General features: G+C 54.1%; 3 protein-coding genes across 7 annotated transcripts; 1 reads left to right on the top strand and 2 right to left on the bottom strand.

Annotated features, from left to right (window-relative positions):
* Window positions 1–5,429: 5,429 nt before the first annotated feature.
* TOMM6 (translocase of outer mitochondrial membrane 6) lies at window positions 5,430–6,726 on the bottom strand. The gene is made up of 3 exons (XM_070418619.1): window positions 6,547–6,726; window positions 5,963–6,067; window positions 5,430–5,748 (listed from the first exon to the last, which is right to left on the bottom strand). The coding sequence occupies exons 1-2, from the start codon at window positions 6,672–6,674 to the stop codon at window positions 5,971–5,973; spliced, it is 225 nt and encodes a 74-aa protein (XP_070274720.1). The 5' UTR covers window positions 6,675–6,726; the 3' UTR covers window positions 5,430–5,748; window positions 5,963–5,970.
* A 1,111-nt stretch (window positions 6,727–7,837) lies between these two features.
* On the bottom strand, window positions 7,838–13,067 carry PRICKLE4 (prickle planar cell polarity protein 4). The gene is made up of 8 exons (XM_070419389.1): window positions 13,044–13,067; window positions 12,335–12,371; window positions 12,107–12,220; window positions 10,717–10,860; window positions 9,250–9,387; window positions 8,778–8,906; window positions 8,062–8,280; window positions 7,838–7,977 (listed from the first exon to the last, which is right to left on the bottom strand). Exons 3-8 carry the CDS (start codon window positions 12,203–12,205, stop codon window positions 7,858–7,860), a joined length of 849 nt encoding a protein of 282 aa, XP_070275490.1. The 5' UTR covers window positions 12,206–12,220; window positions 12,335–12,371; window positions 13,044–13,067; the 3' UTR covers window positions 7,838–7,857.
* Window positions 13,068–13,879: 812 nt separating this feature from the next.
* On the top strand, window positions 13,880–22,441 carry FRS3 (fibroblast growth factor receptor substrate 3). Of its 5 annotated transcripts, none has more exons than XM_070419392.1 (7): window positions 13,880–13,963; window positions 15,547–15,690; window positions 16,664–16,752; window positions 17,698–17,884; window positions 19,763–19,924; window positions 20,708–20,865; window positions 21,152–22,438. In XM_070419392.1, exons 3-7 carry the CDS (start codon window positions 16,687–16,689, stop codon window positions 22,061–22,063), a joined length of 1,485 nt encoding a protein of 494 aa, XP_070275493.1. In that variant the 5' UTR covers window positions 13,880–13,963; window positions 15,547–15,690; window positions 16,664–16,686; the 3' UTR covers window positions 22,064–22,438. The 5 variants fall into 5 exon arrangements, with proteins under 5 accessions (XP_070275493.1, XP_070275492.1, XP_070275494.1 ...); XM_070419391.1 differs by having other exon boundaries at window positions 15,547–15,685; XM_070419393.1 differs by lacking the exon at window positions 13,880–13,963 and adding an exon at window positions 14,755–14,808 and having other exon boundaries at window positions 15,547–15,685.
* Window positions 22,442–23,328: the final 887 nt, after the last annotated feature.

Raw genomic sequence — 23,328 nt, forward strand, 5'->3', positions numbered from 1 at the left:
CCTCCGGAAATTCTGTTTCTTTGTTACTAATGTGGCTTCACCCCATAATAAAGAAACAGAATTTCCGGGGGGTTAGGCCCAGAAATCAGGATTTTAAAAAGATTCCCAGGTGATTCTAATGTGCAGCCAAGGCTGAGAACCGCTGGTCTAGGGTTTAGTTTAATAGCCAGTGGTCCAGGGCTTATCTGAATGCCTGTCACCTGGTCTCACCTGGTGCAGAATGTAGCTTTTCTTGGCTCGCAGCTTCTTTCTTGCTCCTGGAGGGCTAGAACATTACTGTTCACAAATTTTGGGAAATTTTGCTTTCCGAGGGCTTAGGAAGCTGTCCCCCATATGTCTGGAGAGTTTACTGCTGGTGGCTCCGGCTTGTTTCCTCCCAAATCTGATCATCCTTACTGTTTCTTTACCCAGCCACAGAGTCCACCAGAGAAAGCAAGGGTGCCGGGGCCTTTACTCCAGAGCTAGCAAAATAGCCTTTCTACACGGGGTCAGTTTCTAAGTGGAATGAATAGCCCAGATGGAGACCTTCCTCCTCATTTGGCACCAGAACTTCCCTTCTTAGTCCTTCACTTAAGACTCACCAGTACCAGTGAACGCAAACCGAAACTCTTGTGGGATTGCTGTAGGCTGCCTCAGCTTGTCATATGAATGCTCATCTTTTGACTGAGTATGTCATATAAACATTTCAATTCAGGTAGAAGTAGAGTTGTCACTTGAAGGGAGTAGATATGGAAGGGAGTTTGGGGAAGGATGGGAAGTTGAGAAAAGAGAGGGTAACAAATAAGGGTTGTAGCGTTAGCGCTACTGACGAGCCACATTCTGGAGCAGATCTGGAGCATTTGCTTTTTACCTCTTTTGAGATCAACTCTCCCCTAGGACCTGCCAGACAGCACTGAAACATGGAGGAAATTCAGAAAGAAAATGGCTCACCCTGCTAAGAAAGGCAGAGTTCCTATATTTTAAATTACACTTGCTTTTTCCAACACTGTGAGGTTTCTGTAATATTTAGCTTTTATTTGGAAGCGATAGCGTATGGCATTTTTTATGCTGTTTGGTTTATATTGTCTGCTGCAGGCTTCTTTGTATAAGCTTGGCCTGGGCTCACCTTCTCCTGGACACTGTTTTAAAGTGTCACAGCTGCATACGCTGCCAGAGGCTCTGATGTGAAGCTATACTCTCCAGATCCACATTTTAAGTCGGAATGATTGGTGATGACTTTTTGTGGCAATAGAAAACCCATTAACTAAAAACAATCTGGGAGAGTAAAAAGAAAAGGAAAATATAAATTGTGCCTCGTCTTTCATTGAATGCTATATTTATTGTTCTAGAAAAAGATAATTTACAAATGGAGAACTAATAGAGCATCTACTTCATCCCTCAGGCTGTCCAGGGGGAAATAATTGAGAAAAAAAATGAACATTTAATGGAAAATTAAAAGATCTTCAAATTTAATTTTTAGAAATAGTTTTATACCAAATATTATAAGGCATATTACACAGATTAAAACTGTAAAATAAGGGCTTACCTTAGCTGAACACCCCTGTATCAAATTAACAAAATTGTTCAAAGTGAGTTGGAATAGACACCCATATCAGAATCCTCACTGAGCTGCACATTCATGGAGGTGCCCCTGCAGTCGCAGACTCCTCAGGTACCAGAGGCAGCAACACTAGACGCTATTGAGAAGTTAGTATTTATGAAGATTTTTATTAAAGAGTTCCCTGCTACAGAAGTCAACGGCTGTTGTGAGGGAACTGTCCCTTTGCCTTTAATTTATTTACATATTGGAAGTAGATGAATTTCTTAGTTGCATCTTTAAATTGAAACATTCTAAAAGAGAAGAAAATAAGAACCAGGTAGAAGTTGACTAGATGCTGCCAAATCAAACCCAAGTTTTCTTAACTGAACCGTGCGGACCTGCTCTCTCCCAGACAAGTAGTTAGCATCCTGTTCCAAGAGCCCTTAGCAGTTGGCTGGTGTGTTTACTTTCTGTTGTAGCCAGCCAAGATGGATGCACCCTGGCCCTCAGAAAGGATTTTTACCTCAGTCTAGCTTGACCTTCATACTTGTGGTTGCCTCGGAGATGAGCATTCATACTAGCGTAAAAAAGATTAGGAATGCCCTCAACAGCTAGAAAAAAGCTCTATTAAATGGTGGGCAGAGCTCTTGCCAGCTTTGATCCAGCCCCTCAGACTGAGGGGGGTGGTGCCACACCATAAAGAATTTCCTTTCAATGTTATGAATAAAATTGGAAACTGTAGAAGTGTTCATGTGTCCTATGGACTCAATAGCAGAGTTTATTTTTGTTTTTAATGACAAGGCTTCTAGTAAGTGAGCATCTGAGTTCCCTTCTCTGGCTTACAGTTCTATCCTATTGCAAGAACTCATGGGGTGAGTTGGCTGGCAGTGGGCATGGCCCTAGAGGCCCCAGCATAAGCCGGAGAGAGGTGGACAGTAGTGCAGAAGGAAAACTGGTCGGGTGTGGAGGGTGGGATGTGGGTGGGCAGGCAGGGAAGGAGAAATGAAGTTTGTTTTCTTACTGATAAAGCTTTGTGAACTAATTTTATATAATTCATAAAATTTGGTGCCTTGTACCCAATTATGGTTTGCATGGGATTGAAAAGATTAAGGGAAAGGAATCCTTGTCAAGTGGCATATTGGTCTGTATAGTGTAAAGGACATTTGGTATCAAACTTTTTAAAAGTGTTTCATGTCTCATGTGTGAAAGCAAATTGTTCTTACCAGCAAGATCTGAAATTTTATTGTAATGTTCAAAATATTTGTGATTATTCATGAAATGTCTGCTTTTCAAGGCAGACTGTGTATCCCCCCATTCTTTTTCACCACCCCTTTTATGTTCAAAACATTAACTCAAGCCTTTTCAATCAGGCTGGGAGGGCCACCCCTTCTTAACCATATACTATTCCCCTATCTGGGTTATATCTTAGGAGCGGAAGGTTGCTTTTCCAGCTGGTTGGGAGAGCACAAATGTTCAGAAAAGGCCTTGTAGTTTTTCTAATGCTGGGCAGCTTATGGTAGGAGTCAAACAAACCTTCATAAATTCTAAATTTCTTTTGCAGAAAATTTCAGAAAGCAGTGTAGAACAGTCCCCTGTATGTGAACCTTTGATTTAGGTTGTAAGGCAAGCCAGTGCACTGTGTAATTTGCAAAAGAGAAGGCTCAAAGAACCTGCCACAGCCCTCTTTCCCGGCAGGTGCCGACTGGGATGGTGCTGAGTGGCTGTGGAAGGTGAGACCCAGCCTGCTCACCTTCGTGCTGTTTACAGCATGTCCTTTTTACTTTGCCCTTAAGGTTTCCACTGAGCTCATGAGACTTCACCAAAGGGTGTTTAAAAAGCTCACCACTCAAAGCACATTTAATAATTGGGTCTCTCCGCTTAACTACTGGCTTAATTAGGTGAGGAGGTTCTATCTTTGGAGTAAAACCTCCCATGGCCACTTAATTTTTTACCAGGTAACTATGTATGGTGGCTCGGATTCTTTCAAGTCAGCACTACTGCCGACAGCGCCTTCCAAATATGACTGTGAGTTTAGTTTATATCTTTCACATTTAAGTTAACCATTCTCCTGGTCTAGGGCTTTGACTTTAACCACTGTGTACTCATTCAATCCACACATTGCCCTAAGTGCACCATAGCTACTATAGCATCGAGGTAAATGGTCATTTTTGTAGACTCTTTCCATACTTATTCTACTGGCAAGTTTCCATTTAAAATCTAAGTAGCAAGTGTAAGAGATTTTCATAGTACTGTGTTATTAGCCAGGGCTGAAAACTGACAGGATGTAAACCTGATTTCCTTTGGGGAAAATGCTATGTGTTGGAATGGTGAAAGCAGCACTTTCATTCATAGAATGATTACTCACCGCGATTTTTGAAATTGTAAATTTGGTAGCTTTATTTGTTAGTCTTATCACTTTGAGGAATTAAGCCAGTTTAAATCAAACTTTACCTTACCAGCATATGGCTTTACAAACCAACCAACAGTGAACACTATTACTTGAAGCTAAAACATTTTAAAAAATAAGTTTAATTACAATTGACATACAATATAAGACATCAAATTGAGTGAAATTTCAATGCTTTTTAAAGCTACCATATCTTAATTTTACTGGGTTTTGATTTTTTTAAAAAATTGATTTCAGAGAGAGGAAGGGAGAGGGAGAGACAAAAACATCAATGAGAAAGAAGCATTGATCTGCTGCCTCCTGCATACCCCCCTACTGAGGATTAAGCTCGAAAACTGGGCATGTGCCCTGACCAGGAACCAAACTGTGACCTCTTGATTCATAGGCCGATGCTCAACCACTGAGCCACACCAGCCTGGCTGGGTTTTGATTTTTAACTTTGAAAACATTTATGAAATAGAACTGTTCACAATTACGAGATCTGGTAGCAGACTTCAAGGATGTAAGTTTCACTGTTATAAAGAACAGGAGGTGCTCATACTGGTCTTAGCAGTGGCCTGACACAGGTGGGAAGGGGCTTAGACCTATGCTATGGCATAAAAGTTTCCTTCCTGGTCACCATTTTTAAAAGAAAATATATTAAAAATCTAATTCTCAAACAGCTTTCTTAATGAGATTTATGCCAGCAGGGTCAAGAGGAATTATTTGGTCTTATTTACTTTTAGTGAACAGGTTGCTAGAGACAACATCTGTCAACTGTAACCATTAGACCACTGCAGTACATTTACGCTGACCCACCTTTCCCATTCATTCCCTTATCCCATACCAGTTCCCGTAAAAGACTTGGCACAGAAAAGCAGTATTTTTTTAAATCCCTAGTAAAGTAAATCAACTAGGAAAAAGTTGTCAAGGGGAACGTGTCACTATCTCCACATCTCTCCTACATGAGTCTTCCAGGCCAGTTCATTACAGATCCCATTTCCAAAGACTCCAAGCTCCTGGGCAGCGACACGACTATGAGTTTCAGTGTCAGAAAACACGTATTTCCTTGTGAAGGAAGCAGTTTTCTCAAGGAGACAGATGCTCACTTCAGTGTCCATCGCCCAGGCTTACTTAACACCTAGCCTCCACCTGCCGATCACTGCCCTTTCCACCAATAATTCCCATTCTCTTAAAGCAACAATGCCTCCCTGGTGCCTGGAAAACCCACCTGGAGCATTAACATGCTATACAACACCAAAAGGATTCTTCCCCTAGTAACGCTCAAAAATGGAAATTCCTCAGTAAGCTTCAGGCTATGTTAACATCAATGAATGGTGGCTACAGTTTCCATTTCTTTTTTTCTTTTAATATGAAGCAAGCCACCTCTGCCACAACCGTGTTTGGGCTTGTTCCTATCTCGTGTGTGAAATATAAATCATGTTTTTATGATTTTTGTAAATCAACTTTTTACACCTTGTTTTTGTAAGCTGAAGTTTATTAAAAAAACAAACAAAAAATGGCTGTCTTTGTGTACAGTCTTTATTTCAGATCATTGTTAAAATACCATCAGGTTATTCCTCAAGAAAAGAGCAAAGATCACTCTCTACTGAAACTTAGAAATTATGTACAGAACTTTACAAAACAGAGGACAACACGTTAGCTGAAGCTTGACTGCTGACCAGAGAATGAATTCTGAGTAGACCTGGCGAAGGGAAGCAGGCAGGGAAGGGAAGGTAGCCATGTGAATCAAACTTCAGCTGCTATCAGGGAAAGTCTTGTGATGGTCACAGATTGGAGGCTCTGTGTTTGGAGGTTCAAGTACATCTCGGGTTCCATGTGTCTGCAATCAGACAACAGAACAGGAGGTGGCATGTAAAAGCAGAAACGTAAACGCAGGGAAATGGGTAGACTCAAGTTCCTTCTAACATGGAAACACACGTAACTAGGCAGCTGCCAAAGGTTTTACATAAAGTCTCTCCCCTACATTTTGTGGATAGTTGGTAAAATGATTGCTTCTCCCTGCCTCTCATGACAGACAGTGGTTACCTGCTTACCTATCTGGCTACACCCCTGGCTGAGGTGCCATTAAATCAATGTCACTCAAATTCCTGGCCAGCCAAACTCCTGCAGCGAAAAGTCCCAAGTTGAGGATCAAGTTCCTGGAAAAAGAATTATTCTATTAACCTTGTGGTCAGAGTCCCACCACCAGCACCTGGAAAAACCTCCCGGAGGCAAACACTTCCAGACCGCGGGAGCGTTGATCACTATCGCCACATCATGACGCGGCGGCCTGTCCAAGACCCACAGTTATTTAACTGTCTGTCTAATAAGAGAAGGTCAGATGCAGAGACCAATGAAGCACCCATCTGGGGCCGAACAGCCCGTTTGGGTGCTGGCGCCGCCTCTTCCCGGGTCCCCGCCCCCCGCCCCCCCAGCCCACCCGGGTCAGGGTGACACTCTCCAGACAACCGGGTAACTGAAAACACGGCTTTTGCCGCCGCACCGGAACTCGCCGAGCAAGGCTCTCAGCAAAAACCACGGTCTAAGCCCCCGGAGGGCCAGCCTGGGCCCAGGCACTGCGGCGGGTTCTGTGCTCGGGCGCGGAGGGAGGGATGGTGCCAGGCTGCGGCTCCGTTACCTCCGGAAGTCATTCCGGTCGGTGGCGAAGCGGTAGACGCCCCGGAGCCAATCTCCCACGTTGTCTGGGATTTCGGGAGCTTCATTTGCCGAGCCGCCAGCGCTCACGCCGACCCCGCTGGAAGCCATAGCAGCAGCTCCACGCTCCGCAAGGCCTGCCCGCGCACGGGGATGACGCAACTTCCGGCATCGCGCTTCCGCCGGCTGCCGCGGAACCCAGGCTGCCGCAGCCGGAGCGAGTCCGACACCCGCGAGAGAGGTGGGACCCCGGGCTGAGCGTCCACGTGCTCTGCGAGGGCGGAGCAGGCTCGGCCCTGCGCTCCCGCGGTCCGGTCCCACCGCCCCCGCCCCCCCCCCGCTCCCTCCAGGCCTTCGGCTCGCCCAGCCGTCGCGTCACACGTGGCCTCGGAGTGACCGCTTCATTGGCGCAGGAGGAGGCTGGGGATCCAGGTGCCCCGGCCTGTGGGGTCGGGGAGGGGCCAGCTCAGCAGGGGCCTCGTAGCTTTGGGGAATGGGGCTCCCCAAGAAAGTCTCCATCAAGAGTCACAGAATGCGCGGGCTGAGGAGGAGGTACTCAAGCTGGCCACCCCGCCGCCTGTCCCAGCGCGTCCCTGGCTGCGTTCAGTCTAGGATTTTTACGGGGAGAGGAGTCTCGGCCCCCGCCTCACAGATCGCCCCTCCCCTGGACTCCCCCTGCTCCGGGCCGCGCCCCGAGCAAGTGGTGCAGCGCTTCCTGGAGGTGCCACTGTCACCAGCCTGGAGGCGTCTCGGGGTCGTGCAGGGCTGGGGAAGGCGCTGGCCTAAGAAAAAGCCTTCGGGCTCTGAGTCGGAGGAAGAGGAGCAGGTGGGGCAGGGGACGTACTCCTTGGGACCAATGGACGTCTCCAGGGGGCCCTGCCCCCGTCCTCTGGGCGCCTCCGCCTTGTCCCCAGCTGGGCTCTCATGCTCCCGGCTGGACCCCAGCAGCCGCCTCTGGGTTTCTGGACTGGAGCCGGCGGCCGCGGCGAAGTCTGCTCCGGAGACGGCCGCGGAGGGTAGCGAAGCGCGGTCCCCTCCTTCGGCTCTGCCGAGCCCCGCCTCCCCTGCTCCACGGGTCAGACAGGCCTTCCTCAGAGGCCTGCGTCTCACACCCCCAGATCAGGGAGGGACGGGGCGCCCCCCTCCCACCCGGTAGCTAGGCCCCGCCTCCCGCCCCGCCCCGGGGGTGCGCAGGCCGCCGCGCTGGTCCCCTCGGGCTCCTCGCCCCTCCCCGCCTCCGCCCACCAGAGGGCGGCAGCATCCCCAGTCCGGGAGCCAGTCCCGCGCCGCAACCTCACCCGCGGCGCGGGATGGGCTCGGGAGGCCCTCGGAGCGCTCCGGCCAGGGATGCGTGGTGAGAGCTGCGGGCCCCGAAGCTCGGGTTTGGGGGTGCGGTTGGAGGACGGGGGCGTTGCTGGAGGGACGGAACGGCGTGGGACCGGGGCGAGGGCCCCAGCCCGGGGGAACTCCCTCTGCCCACTTCCCCTTGGATCTGCACCTTTCCTCCCTTATCAAGGGGCGGCCTTCCTTCCAGGGTCGCGGCCAGGCTCCAGCCGGCATCCGAGTAGCGACTCTCAAAGCAAGTGGGGCAGCAGGGGCCGCCCCCCGGCCAAGCATAACGTCCACCCCCCAAGGGCCCGGCGCAGTCCTGGCAGCAGAAGTGGTTCTCGTGCCAGCGCCATCCCTCCGCCTCGGTGCAGCGCGGGGAGAAGATCAGCTGGGAGAGGGAGAGGGGACCGGCTCATTCATTCATTCACTCATTCATTCATCCAGTAACCACGCCTTATAGCCAGTTAACGCGAAAGCACGTCTACGGACACTCTCATTTGATCTACTCAACCACTCTCCGACGCAGGGAGGGCTGATTGGCTTAGCCAGGATCCCCAGCTAGCAGGTGGCACAGCCCGGAGTGCGACCCAGGGTTCCGCTAACATTGTGCTAACTCAGGGGAGTTTCTCGCATGACAAGGCACAGCACTGGGCACTGGCATACTGGTGGGAACGTCTGTCCAAGAGTCCCTGCTCCAGAGAAATTGTCAACCCCAGAACTTATGGGGGACACTGCAGTGAGGGAGGAGGCAAAGGGTCCCACGTGCCCAGAGCTCAAGTGGAGCAAGGGAGACACAAAGGTCCTAGGCTATGCTGCTTCTCCCTACTCCACTCCCTTACATCCTGCCAAGCTGGACCCTGAACAGCCCTCCCCTCAGAGCTGTACCTGGTCACAAGCAGGGCAGTGTAGCCTCAACAGCTCAGCATGATGACGGCCGCAGTAGAGATGCCCATCGTGGTCGAAGTAGATGCGGTTCATCAGGGCCTGGCCACAGGCCTGGCAAGCAAAGCAAGCCTGGTGCCAGCAGGGCCGCTCTCCTGCCCTGGCTGCAAACACTCCGTATTCCCCTGGCCTCAGGCGCTCCCTGCACTGCCAGGCGAGGTGCTGGCACTGCCAGGCGAGGTGCTGGCTGGTCAGAGGCAGCACCACCCTCCTGGCTCTTCCATCCCAAACCCACCTCCACTGCACGCTCACCAAGAGCCCCCAAACTTGGTTTCTCTTGAAGTTTACCATACTGTCAATCCCCAAACCCTTTTCTCCCCAGAGTCTCAGAAGCTAGCTCCTTCTGCAGAATTGAGAGGGCAAAGTGTGGAGGAAGGGAAATATTTGGGGGGGGGGGGGGGGAGATACTACATACCTTTTCACAGGTGCATTCTTGGAGCTTGGGAGGTATCAGGCACACCACTCCCTGTCCCTGGGCCTCACGCCTCCTCTGGGCACAGAAGAGCCAGAGCTCAGCCAGCTCCTCCTCCCCAAGGGCCAGGCAGTATCGCTCCTGCAGAAACAGGTTCCACTGTGACCAGGAGAGCCCCAGCAGGCAAGATTGAAGTTTAAGTGGAGAAGGCTTAGCTGCTGGGTCAAAGGAAGGTTGTAGAATCTCTGGGAGGTACAGGTGGTAACAGCATAGAAGGGCATTGAGAGGGAAAGGGACAGGGACAAGAGTGCCAGCAAACTCCCCCCCTCCCCCAGGAATGGTCATCACTCAGGTCTGACACTAAGCACTTCGCCCTGTCACCACACATTTAGGTCCTTGCTCCCAGTGAACCATATATATAGCTCAATATCACTTCCCATGGTGTTTGCCCTATTTAGTCTATATTCTCCTGTCTTGCCTACCCAACTGATTATAAGCCTTTAGACTGGGCACACAGAGAGCCTCAATAAATACTTAACCATACTCCCTACATTTGTACATTCCATTATTCGTTTCAAAAGTCGCTCATGTCCATTTTCTCATTTGCTCTTCAACTAAGCATTGTGGCAGGCAGAACGGCCATCATGTAGGTAACTGTACCCATTATGTAGATGTGAAAACTCGGGCTGAGGTTGGGGGAATAACTTCCCCCAATTAGTGGCATAGCTAGGCCTTAAATGCATGTTCCCTGACTTCTGGACCAGGGTTCTTCCACAGAAGGTACAAAGGGGGACGCTGGGGAGAGGGAGACCCACATCGCCGTCCTGAGGGGGGAGCTGCTGCAGGAGCATCTGGAGCCCAGGCCAGTTGGGGGCTCGATTGGTGTCCAGGCCAAGGAGCCCCAGGCTCAGAACTTCAGGATCCCGAGGAGACACAGCAGCAGATGAGGAGTGGAGCTAGGTTTTCCCTCTTCCCTCCCCTTCTCATTGCCACCTCTTCTGCAATCTGGGACAACAGCCAAGCGCGCGCGCGCGCGCGCGCACACACACACACACACACACACACGCACGCACACCCCTTTTGGGCAATCAACTTTAAGATCACCGGGACAGCTGACCCACTCCTGCATTTGTGGTCTGATTGATGGAGGTTGGGGAGGCCTCACACCCCAAAACAGCTTCCCTTCATATGCTTAAAACCACCCCCTTCACTCAGGGCCCAAACCCCTCAGGTCTGCTTTAACATTAATGTGTATTCATGTGAATACATTTAAAGTCAAACCCTCATGTCCTGGGGGGTTGGGGGGGTGAGGGGGGTGGGGGTGGTGGTGGCTGTAGAAACGGATTCCTGCAAAGAGGAATCCTGTTCTCCTTTCCCTGAGCTCCACCTCCTCCCAGCTGGTGGAAATGGGAGGAGATCCAAAGGGTGGAGGCATAGTGGTCTCAGAAGGAAGGGCAGGACTCCCACTACCTGAGCAGAGGTCTCCGCAAGGTCCTCCTCCGGCAGGTGGCCTGGGCCACTGTCAAAGTTCGCTGGTGGGTCTGCATCCCCAGCGGTGAGGCCCTCCCCTCGGTGGGGCCAGCCAGGGTTCAGCACAGACACTGATGGCAAAGTCTACCCCGAAAATAACAAGAACACCTCCCATTTATTCAGTTCTTAGAATATGCTACTAGGCAGCGCTAAGGGCTCTACAGACATGATCTCATCCAACAACCATGTGAGTCAGGTGGCACTTTCTTCTCCATTTTTACAGATGGCCAAACTGAGGCCGGGTGGGCATACATGGTATGCCCAAGGCCACACGGCTAGTAAGTGGCAGAGCCAGATCTTGAGGCCAGGCCTTTCGGCTCCAGCGTTTCTGAAGCTCAAATTCTGGGGTCTCTTAAGATTGGGATGGTGCCCTAGCCGGTTTGGCTCAGTGGATAGAGCATTGGCCTGCGAACTGAAGGGTCCCAGGTTCGATTCCGGTCAAGGGCACATGCCCGGGTTGTGGGCTCCATCCCCAGTGGGGAACTTGCAGGAGGCAGCCAATCCATGATTCTCTCTCATCATGGATCTTTCCCTCTTCCTTCCTTCCTCTCTGAAATCAATAAAAAAATAACAAGATTGGGATGGAGGAAAGAGGAGGCCCACAGTGGGAGGAGAGGGCATTGCGCCTTTCTGGTGAGCCTCGGGCAGACTGGTCCCTGCTTCCCCACCTCTCACCATTCCTCATTGTGTACTTACCAGGCCAGTGGGCTGGCTTCCTCCCCACTCCCTGCACAGGCCCTACCTGCTCCAGCTGTGGGCGTGAGCCAGGCAAAAGGACCACTGCGCCAGGAAGCCCTTCTCCGCCTCTCCAGCCCATCGCTGTTCCCTTTCCCTGAGCTCCAGAAATACAGCCAGTGTCTCAAGGTGGAGCACATGTTTCTCTTTGCCCCTGTGTCTCTCTCAGCTCCTCATCTAGTCTCTGAGCTCCTTCAGGACACAGGCAAATCTTGTGTTTCTACCTCCCATCTACAGCAGCAATTTCATTGGACCATTCTAAGTGCCTCTCTTCAGCCCTCCTCTGGGCAAGCCCTGGACCGACCACAGGATCTTGGGGGCGGGAGGAGATGACTGAAGTAGAAAAGAGATGGGCCCTGCCCACAAGGAGCTCAGTCTAGTGGGTAAGACAGAGATGAAGCTGGGCAGAATGGGCTAGAGCTCCCGGCAGGTACACACAACGCCACAGGGAAAGAATAACCGGAGCAAACTTCTCTGTTTACTCCGTGCCAGGGGCTAGTCAGCATTTTACATCCTTTACTCCATCCTCACAACAATTGCCTGAAGTGGTTTCTATTATCCCATTTTAAGGCTGAAACAAACTGAGGTTCATTACCTCGCCTACGGTCATATTAGGACGAAGGGGAGCTTTAGGAAGAGGTTGCCTTTGAGAGCTGAGATGGATTCTGACGGGCAGCAGGCACAGGAGGGCCATCAGCAAATCCCTGGCCTGTAGAAGAGGAGGTGGGAACAGGGTCAGACTGCTTCCCAGCCCACAGCCCCCTCTGCACCCCCTTTCGGATGTCCCGTGCCACCCTTCCCAGCTTCCTAGCTCCACACCCACCTGCTTCCTTCCCGGTCTGTCCCTCAGGTCAGGCTTCCTGTGGAAGGCAGCAGGGTGGGCCATTCACACTGAGGGCCAGCAGCAGCCACTTTCCCTAACAGCCGTGCCTCTGCCCCAGGCAGCAAGAGGTGCTTGGGGGAGGGGGGCCCACAGGAAAAGGGGGTACATCTGGGGCCCCAGGGGGACTCTCTTCCAGGTTCTAGTTCACATGAATTGTCCCACACAGACAATGCTCAGAAGTCAGCCCTCGCCCCTCACCCTTCAATCCCCTTCAAGGGCAGCCTAACTCCACCTCCGCTTAGCACTGGACCCCACCTTTCTAACATGCTGATTTCTTGCAAAATCCGCGCCCCCCCCCACCTGCTCCCCTAGACAAGGGACAAGGCTGAACCCCCGCTCTCACCCGCGCGCAGGTGTAACCAGGCTCATGGAGTTCCACCTTCCCAACCCACCCCTGCCCTAAAGGGCAAAGCCTGAACGGCCCTATATAGTCTGGGGAGGTAAAGGGATGGGTTGGTTTCCCGGACAGTGAGAGGGAGAAGTGTCCAGTCCCGCCAAATACCCTCTGGATAGATCCCCAAAGTTTTTTCTCGGTCTTCGCGGGGCCCACCTTGGAGGCAGGCAGCATGGTGTGGTGCCCAGTCAGCTGGGGTTCCCAGTCTGGCTGCTGGGAGCTTAGAGAAGAGGCGGGAGTCTGCTGGAGACTCACCCTCGCGGCGCGCCGGTGTCTGGGCCGTTCTGGTCGTACCCCGCCGTCGGGTTCCGCTCACTGAGTCCCCACCCCAAGGCGCAGCGCCCGCCCCCACCCCCCGGGAGCTCAGGGAGCCTCCCTCCCCCACGCCCTCCCAGGCTGGTAGAGCTGGACGGCTCGGGGAGGGGTCGGGGCTCAGAAAACCTTTGTGAGATCTGGGGTGGAAAGTGTGCAGGCTCCACTCCCCCCGCCCCCACTACCCTGGGCTCAGTGCCGGCATCGTGCCCCTGCGGGCGCCGAACAGACACCGGGGAACCTCGTTTATGCGGGTCCTCGGCCACTTGCCGAACAGAACGCCTGATCAAGCACGCAGGTCCCCCGCAAACCTCCCTCTGGTTTTTCTAGCCCCGCCCATCCATCTCTGTGTCCTCCCCCTTCTCCCCAGTGGTCTCTCCGCCCCTTCCCCTTTCTCAGTCTCTTGCCAGAGTCCCTGGTACTGCCCGTCTCTCTTCCATCCCTTCAGACCCCTCCCCGATCTTTCGTGTTTCTCCCTCCACCCCGTGTTCCTTTCTGCTCGGGTAGTGGAACCTCCGGTCCCACCTCCGTCCCCTCAGCCCCGCCCCCGCGCCAGGCCCCGCCCCATCCCACCCCGGGCCCCGCCCCCAGGAGCGCTCAGCCGCTGGCCAGGAGCGCCCTCTGGCGTGTGCGCATGCTCCCTGCTCCCGACTGCAAAGTCCTCCAAAGGGACCTTCTAGGCTGCGCGCCGGTCGCCCCGAGCGGGTCCGCCCGCCCGCAGCGTCTCGTTGGTGCCGCCGGTGACCTCCGACCCCGTGACCGCGGGGTGGGGCTGGGCAGGGAGACCTTAGCTCCGGGCGGGCGGCGGCTGCTGCAGCGGCACCCGGGAGCGGGGCCCGGCGCCGCCCGGGCCGCGGGGCGATGTGAGTCGGGGCGGGCGGGGCGGGGACGTGGCGGCTCCTGCGAGGCCGCACCGCGCTGCAGTCTCCGCTCCCGTCCGCGGCGGACCGGCGGATGGCGGAGCCCAGGGCTGGGGGCGGGGGTGCAGTGACGGCGCGCGGCCCGACCGCCCCCATTCCTTCCTGAAATCAGCTGGGGATCCCAGTCTAGAAATCCCCTGACAGCCCCGCAGCCTAAATGCTTCTCACGCCTCAGAACCACCCCACCCCCACCCGACACACCTTCGCCCGTCCTGGTGCCCTCGGAACCCCTCGTCCTGCGGATTTCCCGCACGCCCACCTTCTCCCCGGGATGCCCCCAATGCTTCCGCCGCCCTGAAATTCCTCTGACCCATCACACCCCTCCCCGTTCTCCTTGCACCATGTTCACATCCATAAAACTGCCCACGTTCCCGCAGCCCTCGGATGTATTCTGAGTCCTCGTAACCCCCTCTTAACTCCGTGCCCCATGCAACCCTATCCCAGACCAGAGCTCCCTTCTCCTGGCCCATCCACTGTAATGCCCCTCATCGGGCTGTCATCAGATGTATCTTACAGAGAAGGGGACAGAAGAGGTGCAGCAGCCGCCCCCATCTTGCACCCTATACTTAGTTCTTGGTTTCACCCCAGACTCCTTGGGATGGCTCAGGCCCCAGTATTTTCCCCAGCCGCCGCCTGTCTCTAGGCTATGCACACCTCCCTCAGCCTGCTACCACCTTCCAAAGAAAAAAGCCAGACCAAGAGGGTGGGGGTCTTTCCACCTGGGAAGTTTTCCAAGCATACGAGTACAAGAGGCCCTGGGAAATGATCGTGTTTTTCCAGAAAGGAAGGTGGGATTTCACAAGTCTCCGGGGTCCTGCCCTGTCAGCTTGTCTACTTGGGGCTCAGATCCCTGAAATTTTGGGTTATTGTTAGCATGTGTATTAACATTCTAGGCCTTTCAGAGCTTGGAGAACAGAAAAAAAAATCTATCAAGCTTTCAAATGTGAGATGGTCCTGAAAGAGGAAAATTGTAGTGATATTTGTCCTACATACTTCTCTAGAGGTTATTTACTCCGGAAGCGCCACAGTTTACAAATATTTCCCTTTAAAACTGACGCCTCGGGGTGGGAGTTGGGGGTGGAGGTGGTGGAATTGACTTGGCCGTCTCCTAGTAGCAGCAAAACAGTCTAGAATATTCGTTTCCTGAATCTTAAGCCAGTGCTCTTTCCAGTACGTCATAGTGTCTTTTTGAGAAAGCTCTTTGTAAAGTTTTCTGCAAAGGTAAGGTGGTGGTTTTGGTGTTGGTCGTAACAGCATTCAGCCGGAGTCTGGCGGCCACTGAAAAGGTCGCAGGCTGCCTCAGACTTCAAACCCATTGATACCAGGAGAGCACCCTTCCCAGAGCTTATGGTGCTCAGAACTTGTGGTCCCTTTGCCCTTGATCTTGCTTTATCCATTGGTGTTTTGGTCCCATTAGGACCTGGAACAGATATGCAGGTGGGATGGACCGACAGCAAGTCAATCTCTTTAACAGTTGGTGAGGGTGAATGTTTCCACTAACCTGTGGTCTCTGTCTCTTATGCTAGGTGAGCCCCGGGTGTGTCCCAGAGGGATCCAGGTGACTTCTCTGCAGACTGCTTGCCATGACGCCCCACCAAGAACAGGGGGACTAAAGTGGGGGTCCTTCCCCATGCCCCTCCCAGAGTCAGCTGCCCGATGGCCTAGGTGAGGTGAGAGCTATGTATAGGAGCCCCTTTATCCTAGAGTTTCCCAAATTGAGAGGGATGGAGGGTGCAGGTCAGGCTTGTTCAAAGCTTTATACATTCAGTGGGATATCAGATCTTACAGATTCACTTCTTGAATCAAGTTGCAACCCCTTAATTCCGATTGGAGTCAGTCCATGTGTTTGCTTGCTCCCTTAGGTCACTCAGACCTGGTGGTAGGTATCCCCTCCATCTTAGGCACAGTCCTACTATTGTGACATACAATCCCAGTGCCTTATCTTGGAGGAAAAAGCCAAGGTTATGTTTCCCCTTTGACCAAAAGCAAATCCAGCATGTATTTTTTTAATCAAGTTTATGAAAAATGTGCTGTTTTAAATGTTCAATCCTCGGAGTGTATCTTTTGACCGTAATGTAGCGCCTCAAATGAAAAGGATATCAAAATGATAAAGCTGAGGTGGGTGTTGGGATGGTGGTAAGGGAGGAAAAGAGGATTGGGATGATGTGGGAAGAATGAGGGGGAAAAGGAGAAAAGTATAGGCCAAAGTGAAGTGTCTGGGACTCCCAAATTAATTTCTTTGCTGAATTTAGATGAGGCTCAAGGCCAGAACCCAACTCCTGATGCAGATCATTTCTGGGTTTCTACTTGTTTCATGTTTTTCTTGCTGCCCAGGCCTCCCTTCACTGTACTGCATCGGCCCAAATCCTATGTACTTCTCAAGGTCTAGATCAAATGCTATGTCTGAGAAGCACTTTCCATCCCCCATTAGCATTAATCTTTAACACACCCTACCTCGAGTTAATGTTCATCCAGTGTGTGTCTGGTCCTGGGTGGAGAGTGGGACTTCCTTGGGGGAGGGACTCTGTCATGCAGCCCCTTGGGCAGAGTAAGTGGTCACAGTGAGATGGCTCTGCCGAGTTCCCGAGCGCAGGGCTTGTGGGAGCTGACCTTGACTTTCTTATCCCTTATGCTTCCCTTTAGGGTGGGCCGGCTGCTCTGACACCATGGGGAGCTGCTGCAGCTGCCTGAATAGAGACAGCATCCCAGACAACCACCCCACCAAGTTCAAGGTACCCACAGCCCCTCCTCTCCTGAGTGCCCAGCAGGGCCTACTGGTCTCCGGCCCCCAGCGGTGGTGTTGTCTCGGCCTCCCTCGAGAAGGGGGAATGACAGGCTGAGGCCGTGGGCTCGTTAAGACTTCCTGAGATCAGGCCTCTGAGGTGGCCTGAGGAAAAGGAGCCCAGGCCACTGTGGTGTGTTTGGCTCTTGGCGCCACCAAGAATGAAGGAATGTCGTAAACAGTAGCAAAGGTGGTGCTTTTAGATCTTTCGGTCCTGTCAGTATATCTTCGTAACGTTACACGTAACTCTTTTGGGCAAAACAACAAAAGTCTGCACTGGTGAGTTAATATGTATAAAGTATTAAGACAGTGCTTGGCACATGGTAATCGCTACGTTAGTGTTGCTGAGAAGGCCAGGCCCAATGGACCTGTGCACCCCTGGTCCCCCCCACCTTTCAGGTGGTGGAGCCCCTCCTGTTGAGGCGTGGTTTCTCCTGCTCACCACAAGAGGGCGCCCTCAGCAAGGTCCTAGCGTTGGGGAGGTGGTGGAGGCAGTCTGTATTTGTTCTGCCTTGGGCTTGACTCTCCCAGGGTCTTGAGATTTTGAACTTACAATCGAACACCTTCTTCCATTAACATCTGGTCCTTGGATACTAAGCCATGGACCATCTGAGGTCATCTAACCTTGGTCGTCCAACCGTCTGACTATGGAGGTAACGAACCACCCCTCCACTCACTGTGCAAATGGCAAACCGAGGCCTAGAGAACTGTTGTGGGTCAGTGGCACTGAGTAATCATGTGGCTGGCGTTCCAGAGAGGCTGTGGTGAGTCAGGTGAGCCCTTCGGTCCCCAGCTGTGGCCCTGCATCCTCAGCCTGCCTGTCTCCCAATGGCTCAGGGACCCCTACCCACCCTTGTTGGACTCACTCATTGACCCTCTGTCTTCTGCTCCTCAGGTGACCAATGTGGATGATGAGGGGGTGGAGCTGGGCTCCGGGGTGATGGAGCTGACACAGAGCGAGCTGGTGCTGCACCTGCATCGGCGGGAGGCTGTCCGCTGGCCGTACCTCTGCCTGCGGCGCTATGGCTATGATTCCAACCTCTTCTCCTTTGAGAGTGGCCGTCGGTGCCAGACGGGCCAGGGTGAGTACCCACCCCTGCCCCATGCTACCTAGGGCTTGTGCGCCTGGGCCAGGTGCTAGGGCTGAAGTCACAGCTCAGACTTGGCAGGCGTTGCCCAGCGAGGGGAAGGCTCATGGCCGGGAGCACCGGCATGTTAATACAGAACTAAGTGGACTCCCAGGCCAGTGCTCCTTCACTTAGCTCTGGCGGGGACCCCTTTGTGGGGAGGAGCTGGTGCTCCGAGACCAGAGCCTGCTGGGGAAGCAGCTGATGGCTCCTCCCTCTGTGACTCCAGTTTCAGGGTCCCTACATAGGAAGAAACTTCCTTCTGAGCCCCAGGTCATGTACCCTAGGGCCCGTGAATAATGAAAAGCCAGGCAGGAAGCTCTGCCGTCCTCAGGGCTCTGTGACCGGTAATGATCTTTTTGGGCAGGTCGGTCTCTTGGGTCCCGGTGTACAAAGCAGCCCTCACGCGGTTATCCGTCGTCACCTGTGAGCAATGGAGTGAGATGTATTCTTCCTCCTTCCCCTTCCTCCCTGTAGCCAGAGGTCAGGGTGTAGTGGGTTGTCCATGAGGTCAAGGCTAGAGCTCTCCATGGCTCTTGAAGCAGTGGCGTGGGCAGGGCTTCTCTTTAGGGTTCAGATATCAGCTCTGGGACTGCGTTAAATGCAGTTTGGGTTGTGACTATGCAGAGGTGAAACGATCGAGCTCCTCTTATGAGGCTGCCAACGGACAGTGAGTCTCCGAGGTTGTATTGGCTGGGGGAGCCGCCGTCCCTCCGGCATCTGACCTTGGAGCTCATGAGGCAGAGGCAGCAACACTGACTGAGCAGAGAGCGGGGAGGAAGGTGGTGTTTAGTCCATACTTGGGATCCTAGAGGAGCTGCCCTAGGCCCCAACACAGGGCTTTCCCAAAACTTGAGGCTTTCCCAGCCTTTTTTAGCCTTCAACATAGCTTGCCAGTATAGTCTTTTTTCTCTTCATCTTTTCTGTCTCATTCCTGCACACCTCAGATGTCCCATATCCCAGCTTAGCTTTATCTATCTTTGTTGTAGACACACACACACACACACACACACACACACACACACACCAAGTAGCCTCCCCTGAGTCCTGGGCCCCACTGTTACGGGAGTGCAGAATCCCAGACTGGCACAACATCCCGAGGGCGACTTCGGATCCCCTGAGTCACAGGTGCTCAGCCCCTCCGGCTGACCCTGGGGCTTTGAGTTCCTGCATTCGAGTCTGAGAGGTTATGAGGTGGCTGCTCGGAGGAGCCACACGGTCGCTGTGCTGTGTTTGTCCTTTAGCTAGTCAGCCATCCTTCCTTCCTTTCTGCACCAGAATTTAAGCTCCATGAGGTCAGGGGCCTATACACAGTAGACGTTCGCTCTCTGGCCAGGATCTGGGCTACGTACCCAGTGAAGAAGCAGTGACAGAACAGACTCTCTACCCTCAAAGAGCTTTGGGCTGTTGGTCATAGAGCTGAGGGCTGGTACCCTGGGTGGAGCTCATTTTCTGGGGAGCCAGGGTAGTAGGCAGAGGGAGATGGGGCAGCATGTGAGGAGTGGTCACTGATCTGATACAACCCTTTTTCAGTTTGATTTTTATTTCCCTTCCTCTCACCTCTGTGCACATAGATCCTTATGAAAATGACTTCACCTCAGAGCAATATAGCTGAAGTATCAGATCTCAGGATGGTAATAGCTAGTGGGAGACAAGGGAAGGCACCGAGCCCAGCTCCACCCATTGTAGAGTGTGCAGGGAGAGTGCTCCTGATGCGGGGCTCTTCGCACCCCCGCAGGCCTGGGAGTGGAATTTAGAGACATTTCCTGAGCTTTGTGCATCGGTGTAGCCTCTGTGGTCAGAGGAGCCTCATGTCTTCCTCTCCTGCTTCAGGGATATTTGCATTCAAGTGCTCCCGGGCCGAGGAGATCTTCAACCTCCTGCAGGATCTGATGCAGTGCAACAGCATCAACGTGATGGAAGAGCCAGTCATCATCACCCGCAACAGCCACCCGGCCGAGCTCGACCTCCCGCGGGCCCCGCAGCCTCCCAATGGTGAGGAGACCCGCCCTCGGTCCCCCACCACACACGCACACACACGCACACACACGCACACACACGCACACACAGAAGCACAGGCCCAGGAAGCACCAGTGTGGGGGACCCAAGTCAGACAGGTAGGTGGGGGATGCCTGGGTGAGCCAGCCTTCCAGGACCGGCAACCGACCACCATCAGAACCACTCGGGGATGGGTGAGGCCTGACCTGGTCCGATCAGGTGACTCCCAGCTGAGCCTGGGGAGTCCTGGAACTCTTCTCGACTGATGGTCAGGGTGCAGACATTGGGTTTCCATGGAAACAGCAGTCTGGAGCCTTTTTGCTTCCTTCCTTCCATCTAATGGGTCACACCCATATACCTTGTCTACCCATGACCAGTGTTTGGAGAGGTTCTCACAGCTGCTGCTGGTTCATTCCCTGAGTCCGCACTGAGCACCTGCTCTGTGTGCTGCACTCATGGCTGGTGGGCGGGGGCAGGAAAATGGAAGCAGTCCTGCTTTCAAGGAGCTTCCCTTGAGCTCTTCGGCAGAGCTAGAACGAGGCAAAGGGACAGGCCAGTGATGACAAGCGTTTTAGGGAAGGATGTGATCGGGGAAGTTACAGCGTTCAAGCTGCTCTTTGAGGGAGAGGATCTGAAGAACAGAGAGGTGAGAGATGATGGGGACTGCTGGTGCAGGAGGCTGATTGCTTTGGAGGCCTGGGGAGGAGTCCCAGGATGCTGCACACGCAGTTGCAGGTGGTTGCAGGACCCTTCACCTGGGCTTGTCTTCTCTGTGCCCAGCTCTAGGCTACAGTGTCTCCAGCTTCTCCAACGGCTTCCCTGGATGCCCAGGAGAGGGCCCGAGATTCTCGGCACCCCGGCGCCCCTCCACAAGCAGCCTTCGACACCCCTCGCTGGGAGAGGAGTCCACCCATGCCCTCATTGCCCCCGATGAGCAGGTGAGCAAGCAACTGACCCACCCCTCTCTCTTGGTCTGGGTGGGAACGGAGGTCAGGAAATATGGCACCTTCTCCCAGTAAGAATCATGGCGGGAAGAAAATCTATAGCGTCCCTTCCGGTTCCCAGAAAGGGAGGCAGCTGCCCTGGAAGGTTTGGAGGACAAGGAAGAGGAGAAAACTCTAGCTCTTTCCCCCGTGCGACTCGTCTCTCAACCTCCTGTCCCTTCTGCTCTCCTTCCTCCCTGCCCTTGGACCTTCCTGCCTCAATTGGACTCTTTCCCCCTAGTCCCACACTTACGTCAACACGCCGGCCAGCGAGGATGACCACCGCCGGAGCCGGCACTGCCTGCAGCCGCTGCCTGAGGGGCGGGCACCCTTCCCCCCACGGGCCCCGGGCCCTGACCAGCGGGACCCGCAGGTGTTCTGGCAGCCGGGCCAGGTGAAGTTCGTGTTGGGTCCCACGCCTGCGCGGCGGCACATGATGAAGTGCCAGGGTGTCTGCCCCAGCCTTCGTGACGCCGCTCACCACAACAACAACGAGGGCCCTTCCGAGTGCCCGGCCCAGCCCAAGTGCACCTACGAGAATGTCAGCGGGGGGCTGAGGCCGGGAGCCAGCTGGAGACTGAGCCCCGAGGAGCCAGGCTGGAATGGCCTTGCCCACCGCCGGGCTGCCCTGCTGCACTATGAGAACCTGCCCTCCCTGCCCCCCGTGTGGGAGAGCCATGCCCAGCAACTGGGGGAGGAGGCCGGGGATGACGGGGACTCCAGGGACGGGCTCACACCCTCCTCCAATGGCTTCCCTGACGGCGAGGAGGACGAGACCCCCCTGCAGAAGCCCACCAGCACCCGTGCTGCCCTCCGCAGCCACAGCAGCTTCCCCGTGCCACTGACGCGCTGCCGAGGCTCCCCAAGGGTCTTCAACTTTGATTTCCGCCGGCCAGGCCCCGAGCCACCGAGGCAGCTCAACTACATCCAGGTGGAGCTGAAGGGCTGGGGTGGAGACCACCCCAAGGGGCCCCAGAACCCCACGGCCCCCCCAACCCCCCTGCCCACCACCCACCCTGCCCGCAGCTCAGACTCCTACGCCGTGATTGACCTCAAAAAGACCGTGGCCATGTCCAACCTGCAGAGGGCTCTGCCCCGGGACGATGGCACCGCCCGGAAAACCCGGCACAACAGCACTGACCTGCCTCTGTAGGGGCGTCCTCCGCCGCCGCGGGCCAGCTCCGCCCACGCCTGTCCTCCGAACCCACACACCAGGGTTCGGGGTGCTCTGCAGAAGGCACTGAGGTGAGGCCAGATGCCTCCCCGCGCTGGCCAGAGTCCCCCAAGACACCAGCCACCGAGTGGCCTGGTCTCCCAGCGGGGAGAGGAGGTGACCAGGTGAGGAGGGAGCCGCGATGGAAACTGTGAAGGGCCCTGTGACTGCATTTAGCGCCCTCCCTCACGTCCATTTGTCTTGTCTGTCATCTGTGTATTTTTTTGGTTGAAATTTTGAAACATTTTGTACCTGTTGATTTTATTTATCAGTTTATTTTTCTATTTATTGTTTCAAATGTAATTTAACATATTTATTATTAATATAATTATTTTTAAATTCTGGCTTGGTGAACGATGTCAGATGCTGAGGGAGTCTTTTCTGGGATGGTTCTGGGGCGGGTAGAGGAGGCCTGAGAGAGGCCGGGGCTTCATGCTGGGCAGTTTGGGGCTGTGGGGGCGGTGGTGGTTTCTGTGATAAGTCTTTGACCATTTCTTTTTCTCTTCCAAGAAGCCTCTCCCAGAACTTAGAGATGCCGGCGGTGGGTGCTCCTTCACAGTCAGGCACTGGGGTCCCAGAGGCAGGAAGGGGGTTTGTAGGGAAAACTGCCTCGGGGAGTTAAAGCCTGGCCTTCAGGTGGGCAGTGGCTGGTGGGGGAGGGGAGGGCTCTACCACCTTCACCTTCTGGAACCCTCCCTGAGTCTGCCTTCTGCTCCCAGGTGGGGGACAGTAGGTACTGTTCTCCTTTAACACCTGGGCCCGAAGGTGGACCCTGAGTCCTCTCGCGGCGCCCGCAGCATGGCTCGGCCAGGCTGGAACCTGTACGCAGGACCTGACTAAAAGCCCAGGAATAGCAAAAGGGTAAAACACAGTGTAATATGTAACTAAATAATCTGGCTCCCAGGGAACTGCTCCCGGGAATGGACGCCTCTACCCTCCCACAGGGGTGGGCCTGGCAGAGCCTGCATGTGAACACGCCTGGGAGCCCAGGGTCTGCACAGGCTGCACACGCCACCCACCAGGGCTGCTGCTGCGGGAGCTCCTTCCGGGCCAAGGCTGCCTCTCTCCTCTTCCTCCTCTCGCTGGCCTCCCTGCTTCCCAGGCTCCATTTCTATCCCAAGCCCCTGATGGTTCATCTAAAGGAAACCCAGGGACTTAAAAGCCACTAGAGCCCAGATGAGGAGTGGGAGCGAGGCTTGTGCAAG

The sequence above is a fragment of the Myotis yumanensis genome, unplaced genomic scaffold, assembly GCF_028538775.1.
Source record: "Myotis yumanensis isolate MYYU_CA2020_CCGP unplaced genomic scaffold, mMyoYum1.0.hap1 SCAF_6, whole genome shotgun sequence".
Classification (NCBI taxonomy): domain Eukaryota; kingdom Metazoa; phylum Chordata; class Mammalia; order Chiroptera; family Vespertilionidae; genus Myotis; species Myotis yumanensis.

Excerpts from the sequence above, each read along its gene's own strand:
- TOMM6 (XM_070418619.1), bottom strand. The coding sequence starts at position 6,674 with ATGGCTTCCAGCGGGGTCGGCGTGAGCGCTGGCGGCTCGGCAAATGAA. Across the intron at positions 6,068-6,546 it reads GACCGGAATGACTTCCGGAG|GAACTTGATCCTCAACTTGG; the intron begins GTAACGGAGCCG and ends TTCTTTTTCCAG.
- FRS3 (XM_070419390.1), top strand. The coding sequence starts at position 17,539 with ATGTGGCTGGCGTTCCAGAGAGGCTGTGGTGAGTCAGGTGAGCCCTTC. Across the intron at positions 19,925-20,707 it reads GGCCCCGCAGCCTCCCAATG|CTCTAGGCTACAGTGTCTCC; the intron begins GTGAGGAGACCC and ends CTCTGTGCCCAG. Across the intron at positions 20,866-21,151 it reads TCATTGCCCCCGATGAGCAG|TCCCACACTTACGTCAACAC; the intron begins GTGAGCAAGCAA and ends CTTTCCCCCTAG.
- PRICKLE4 (XM_070419389.1), bottom strand. The coding sequence starts at position 12,205 with ATGGCCCTCCTGTGCCTGCTGCCCGTCAGAATCCATCTCAGCTCTCAA. Across the intron at positions 10,861-12,106 it reads CTAATATGACCGTAGGCGAG|ACTTTGCCATCAGTGTCTGT; the intron begins GTAATGAACCTC and ends TTTTCGGGGTAG. Across the intron at positions 8,907-9,249 it reads AAGAATGCACCTGTGAAAAG|GCTTGCTTTGCTTGCCAGGC; the intron begins GTATGTAGTATC and ends TGCTGGCACCAG.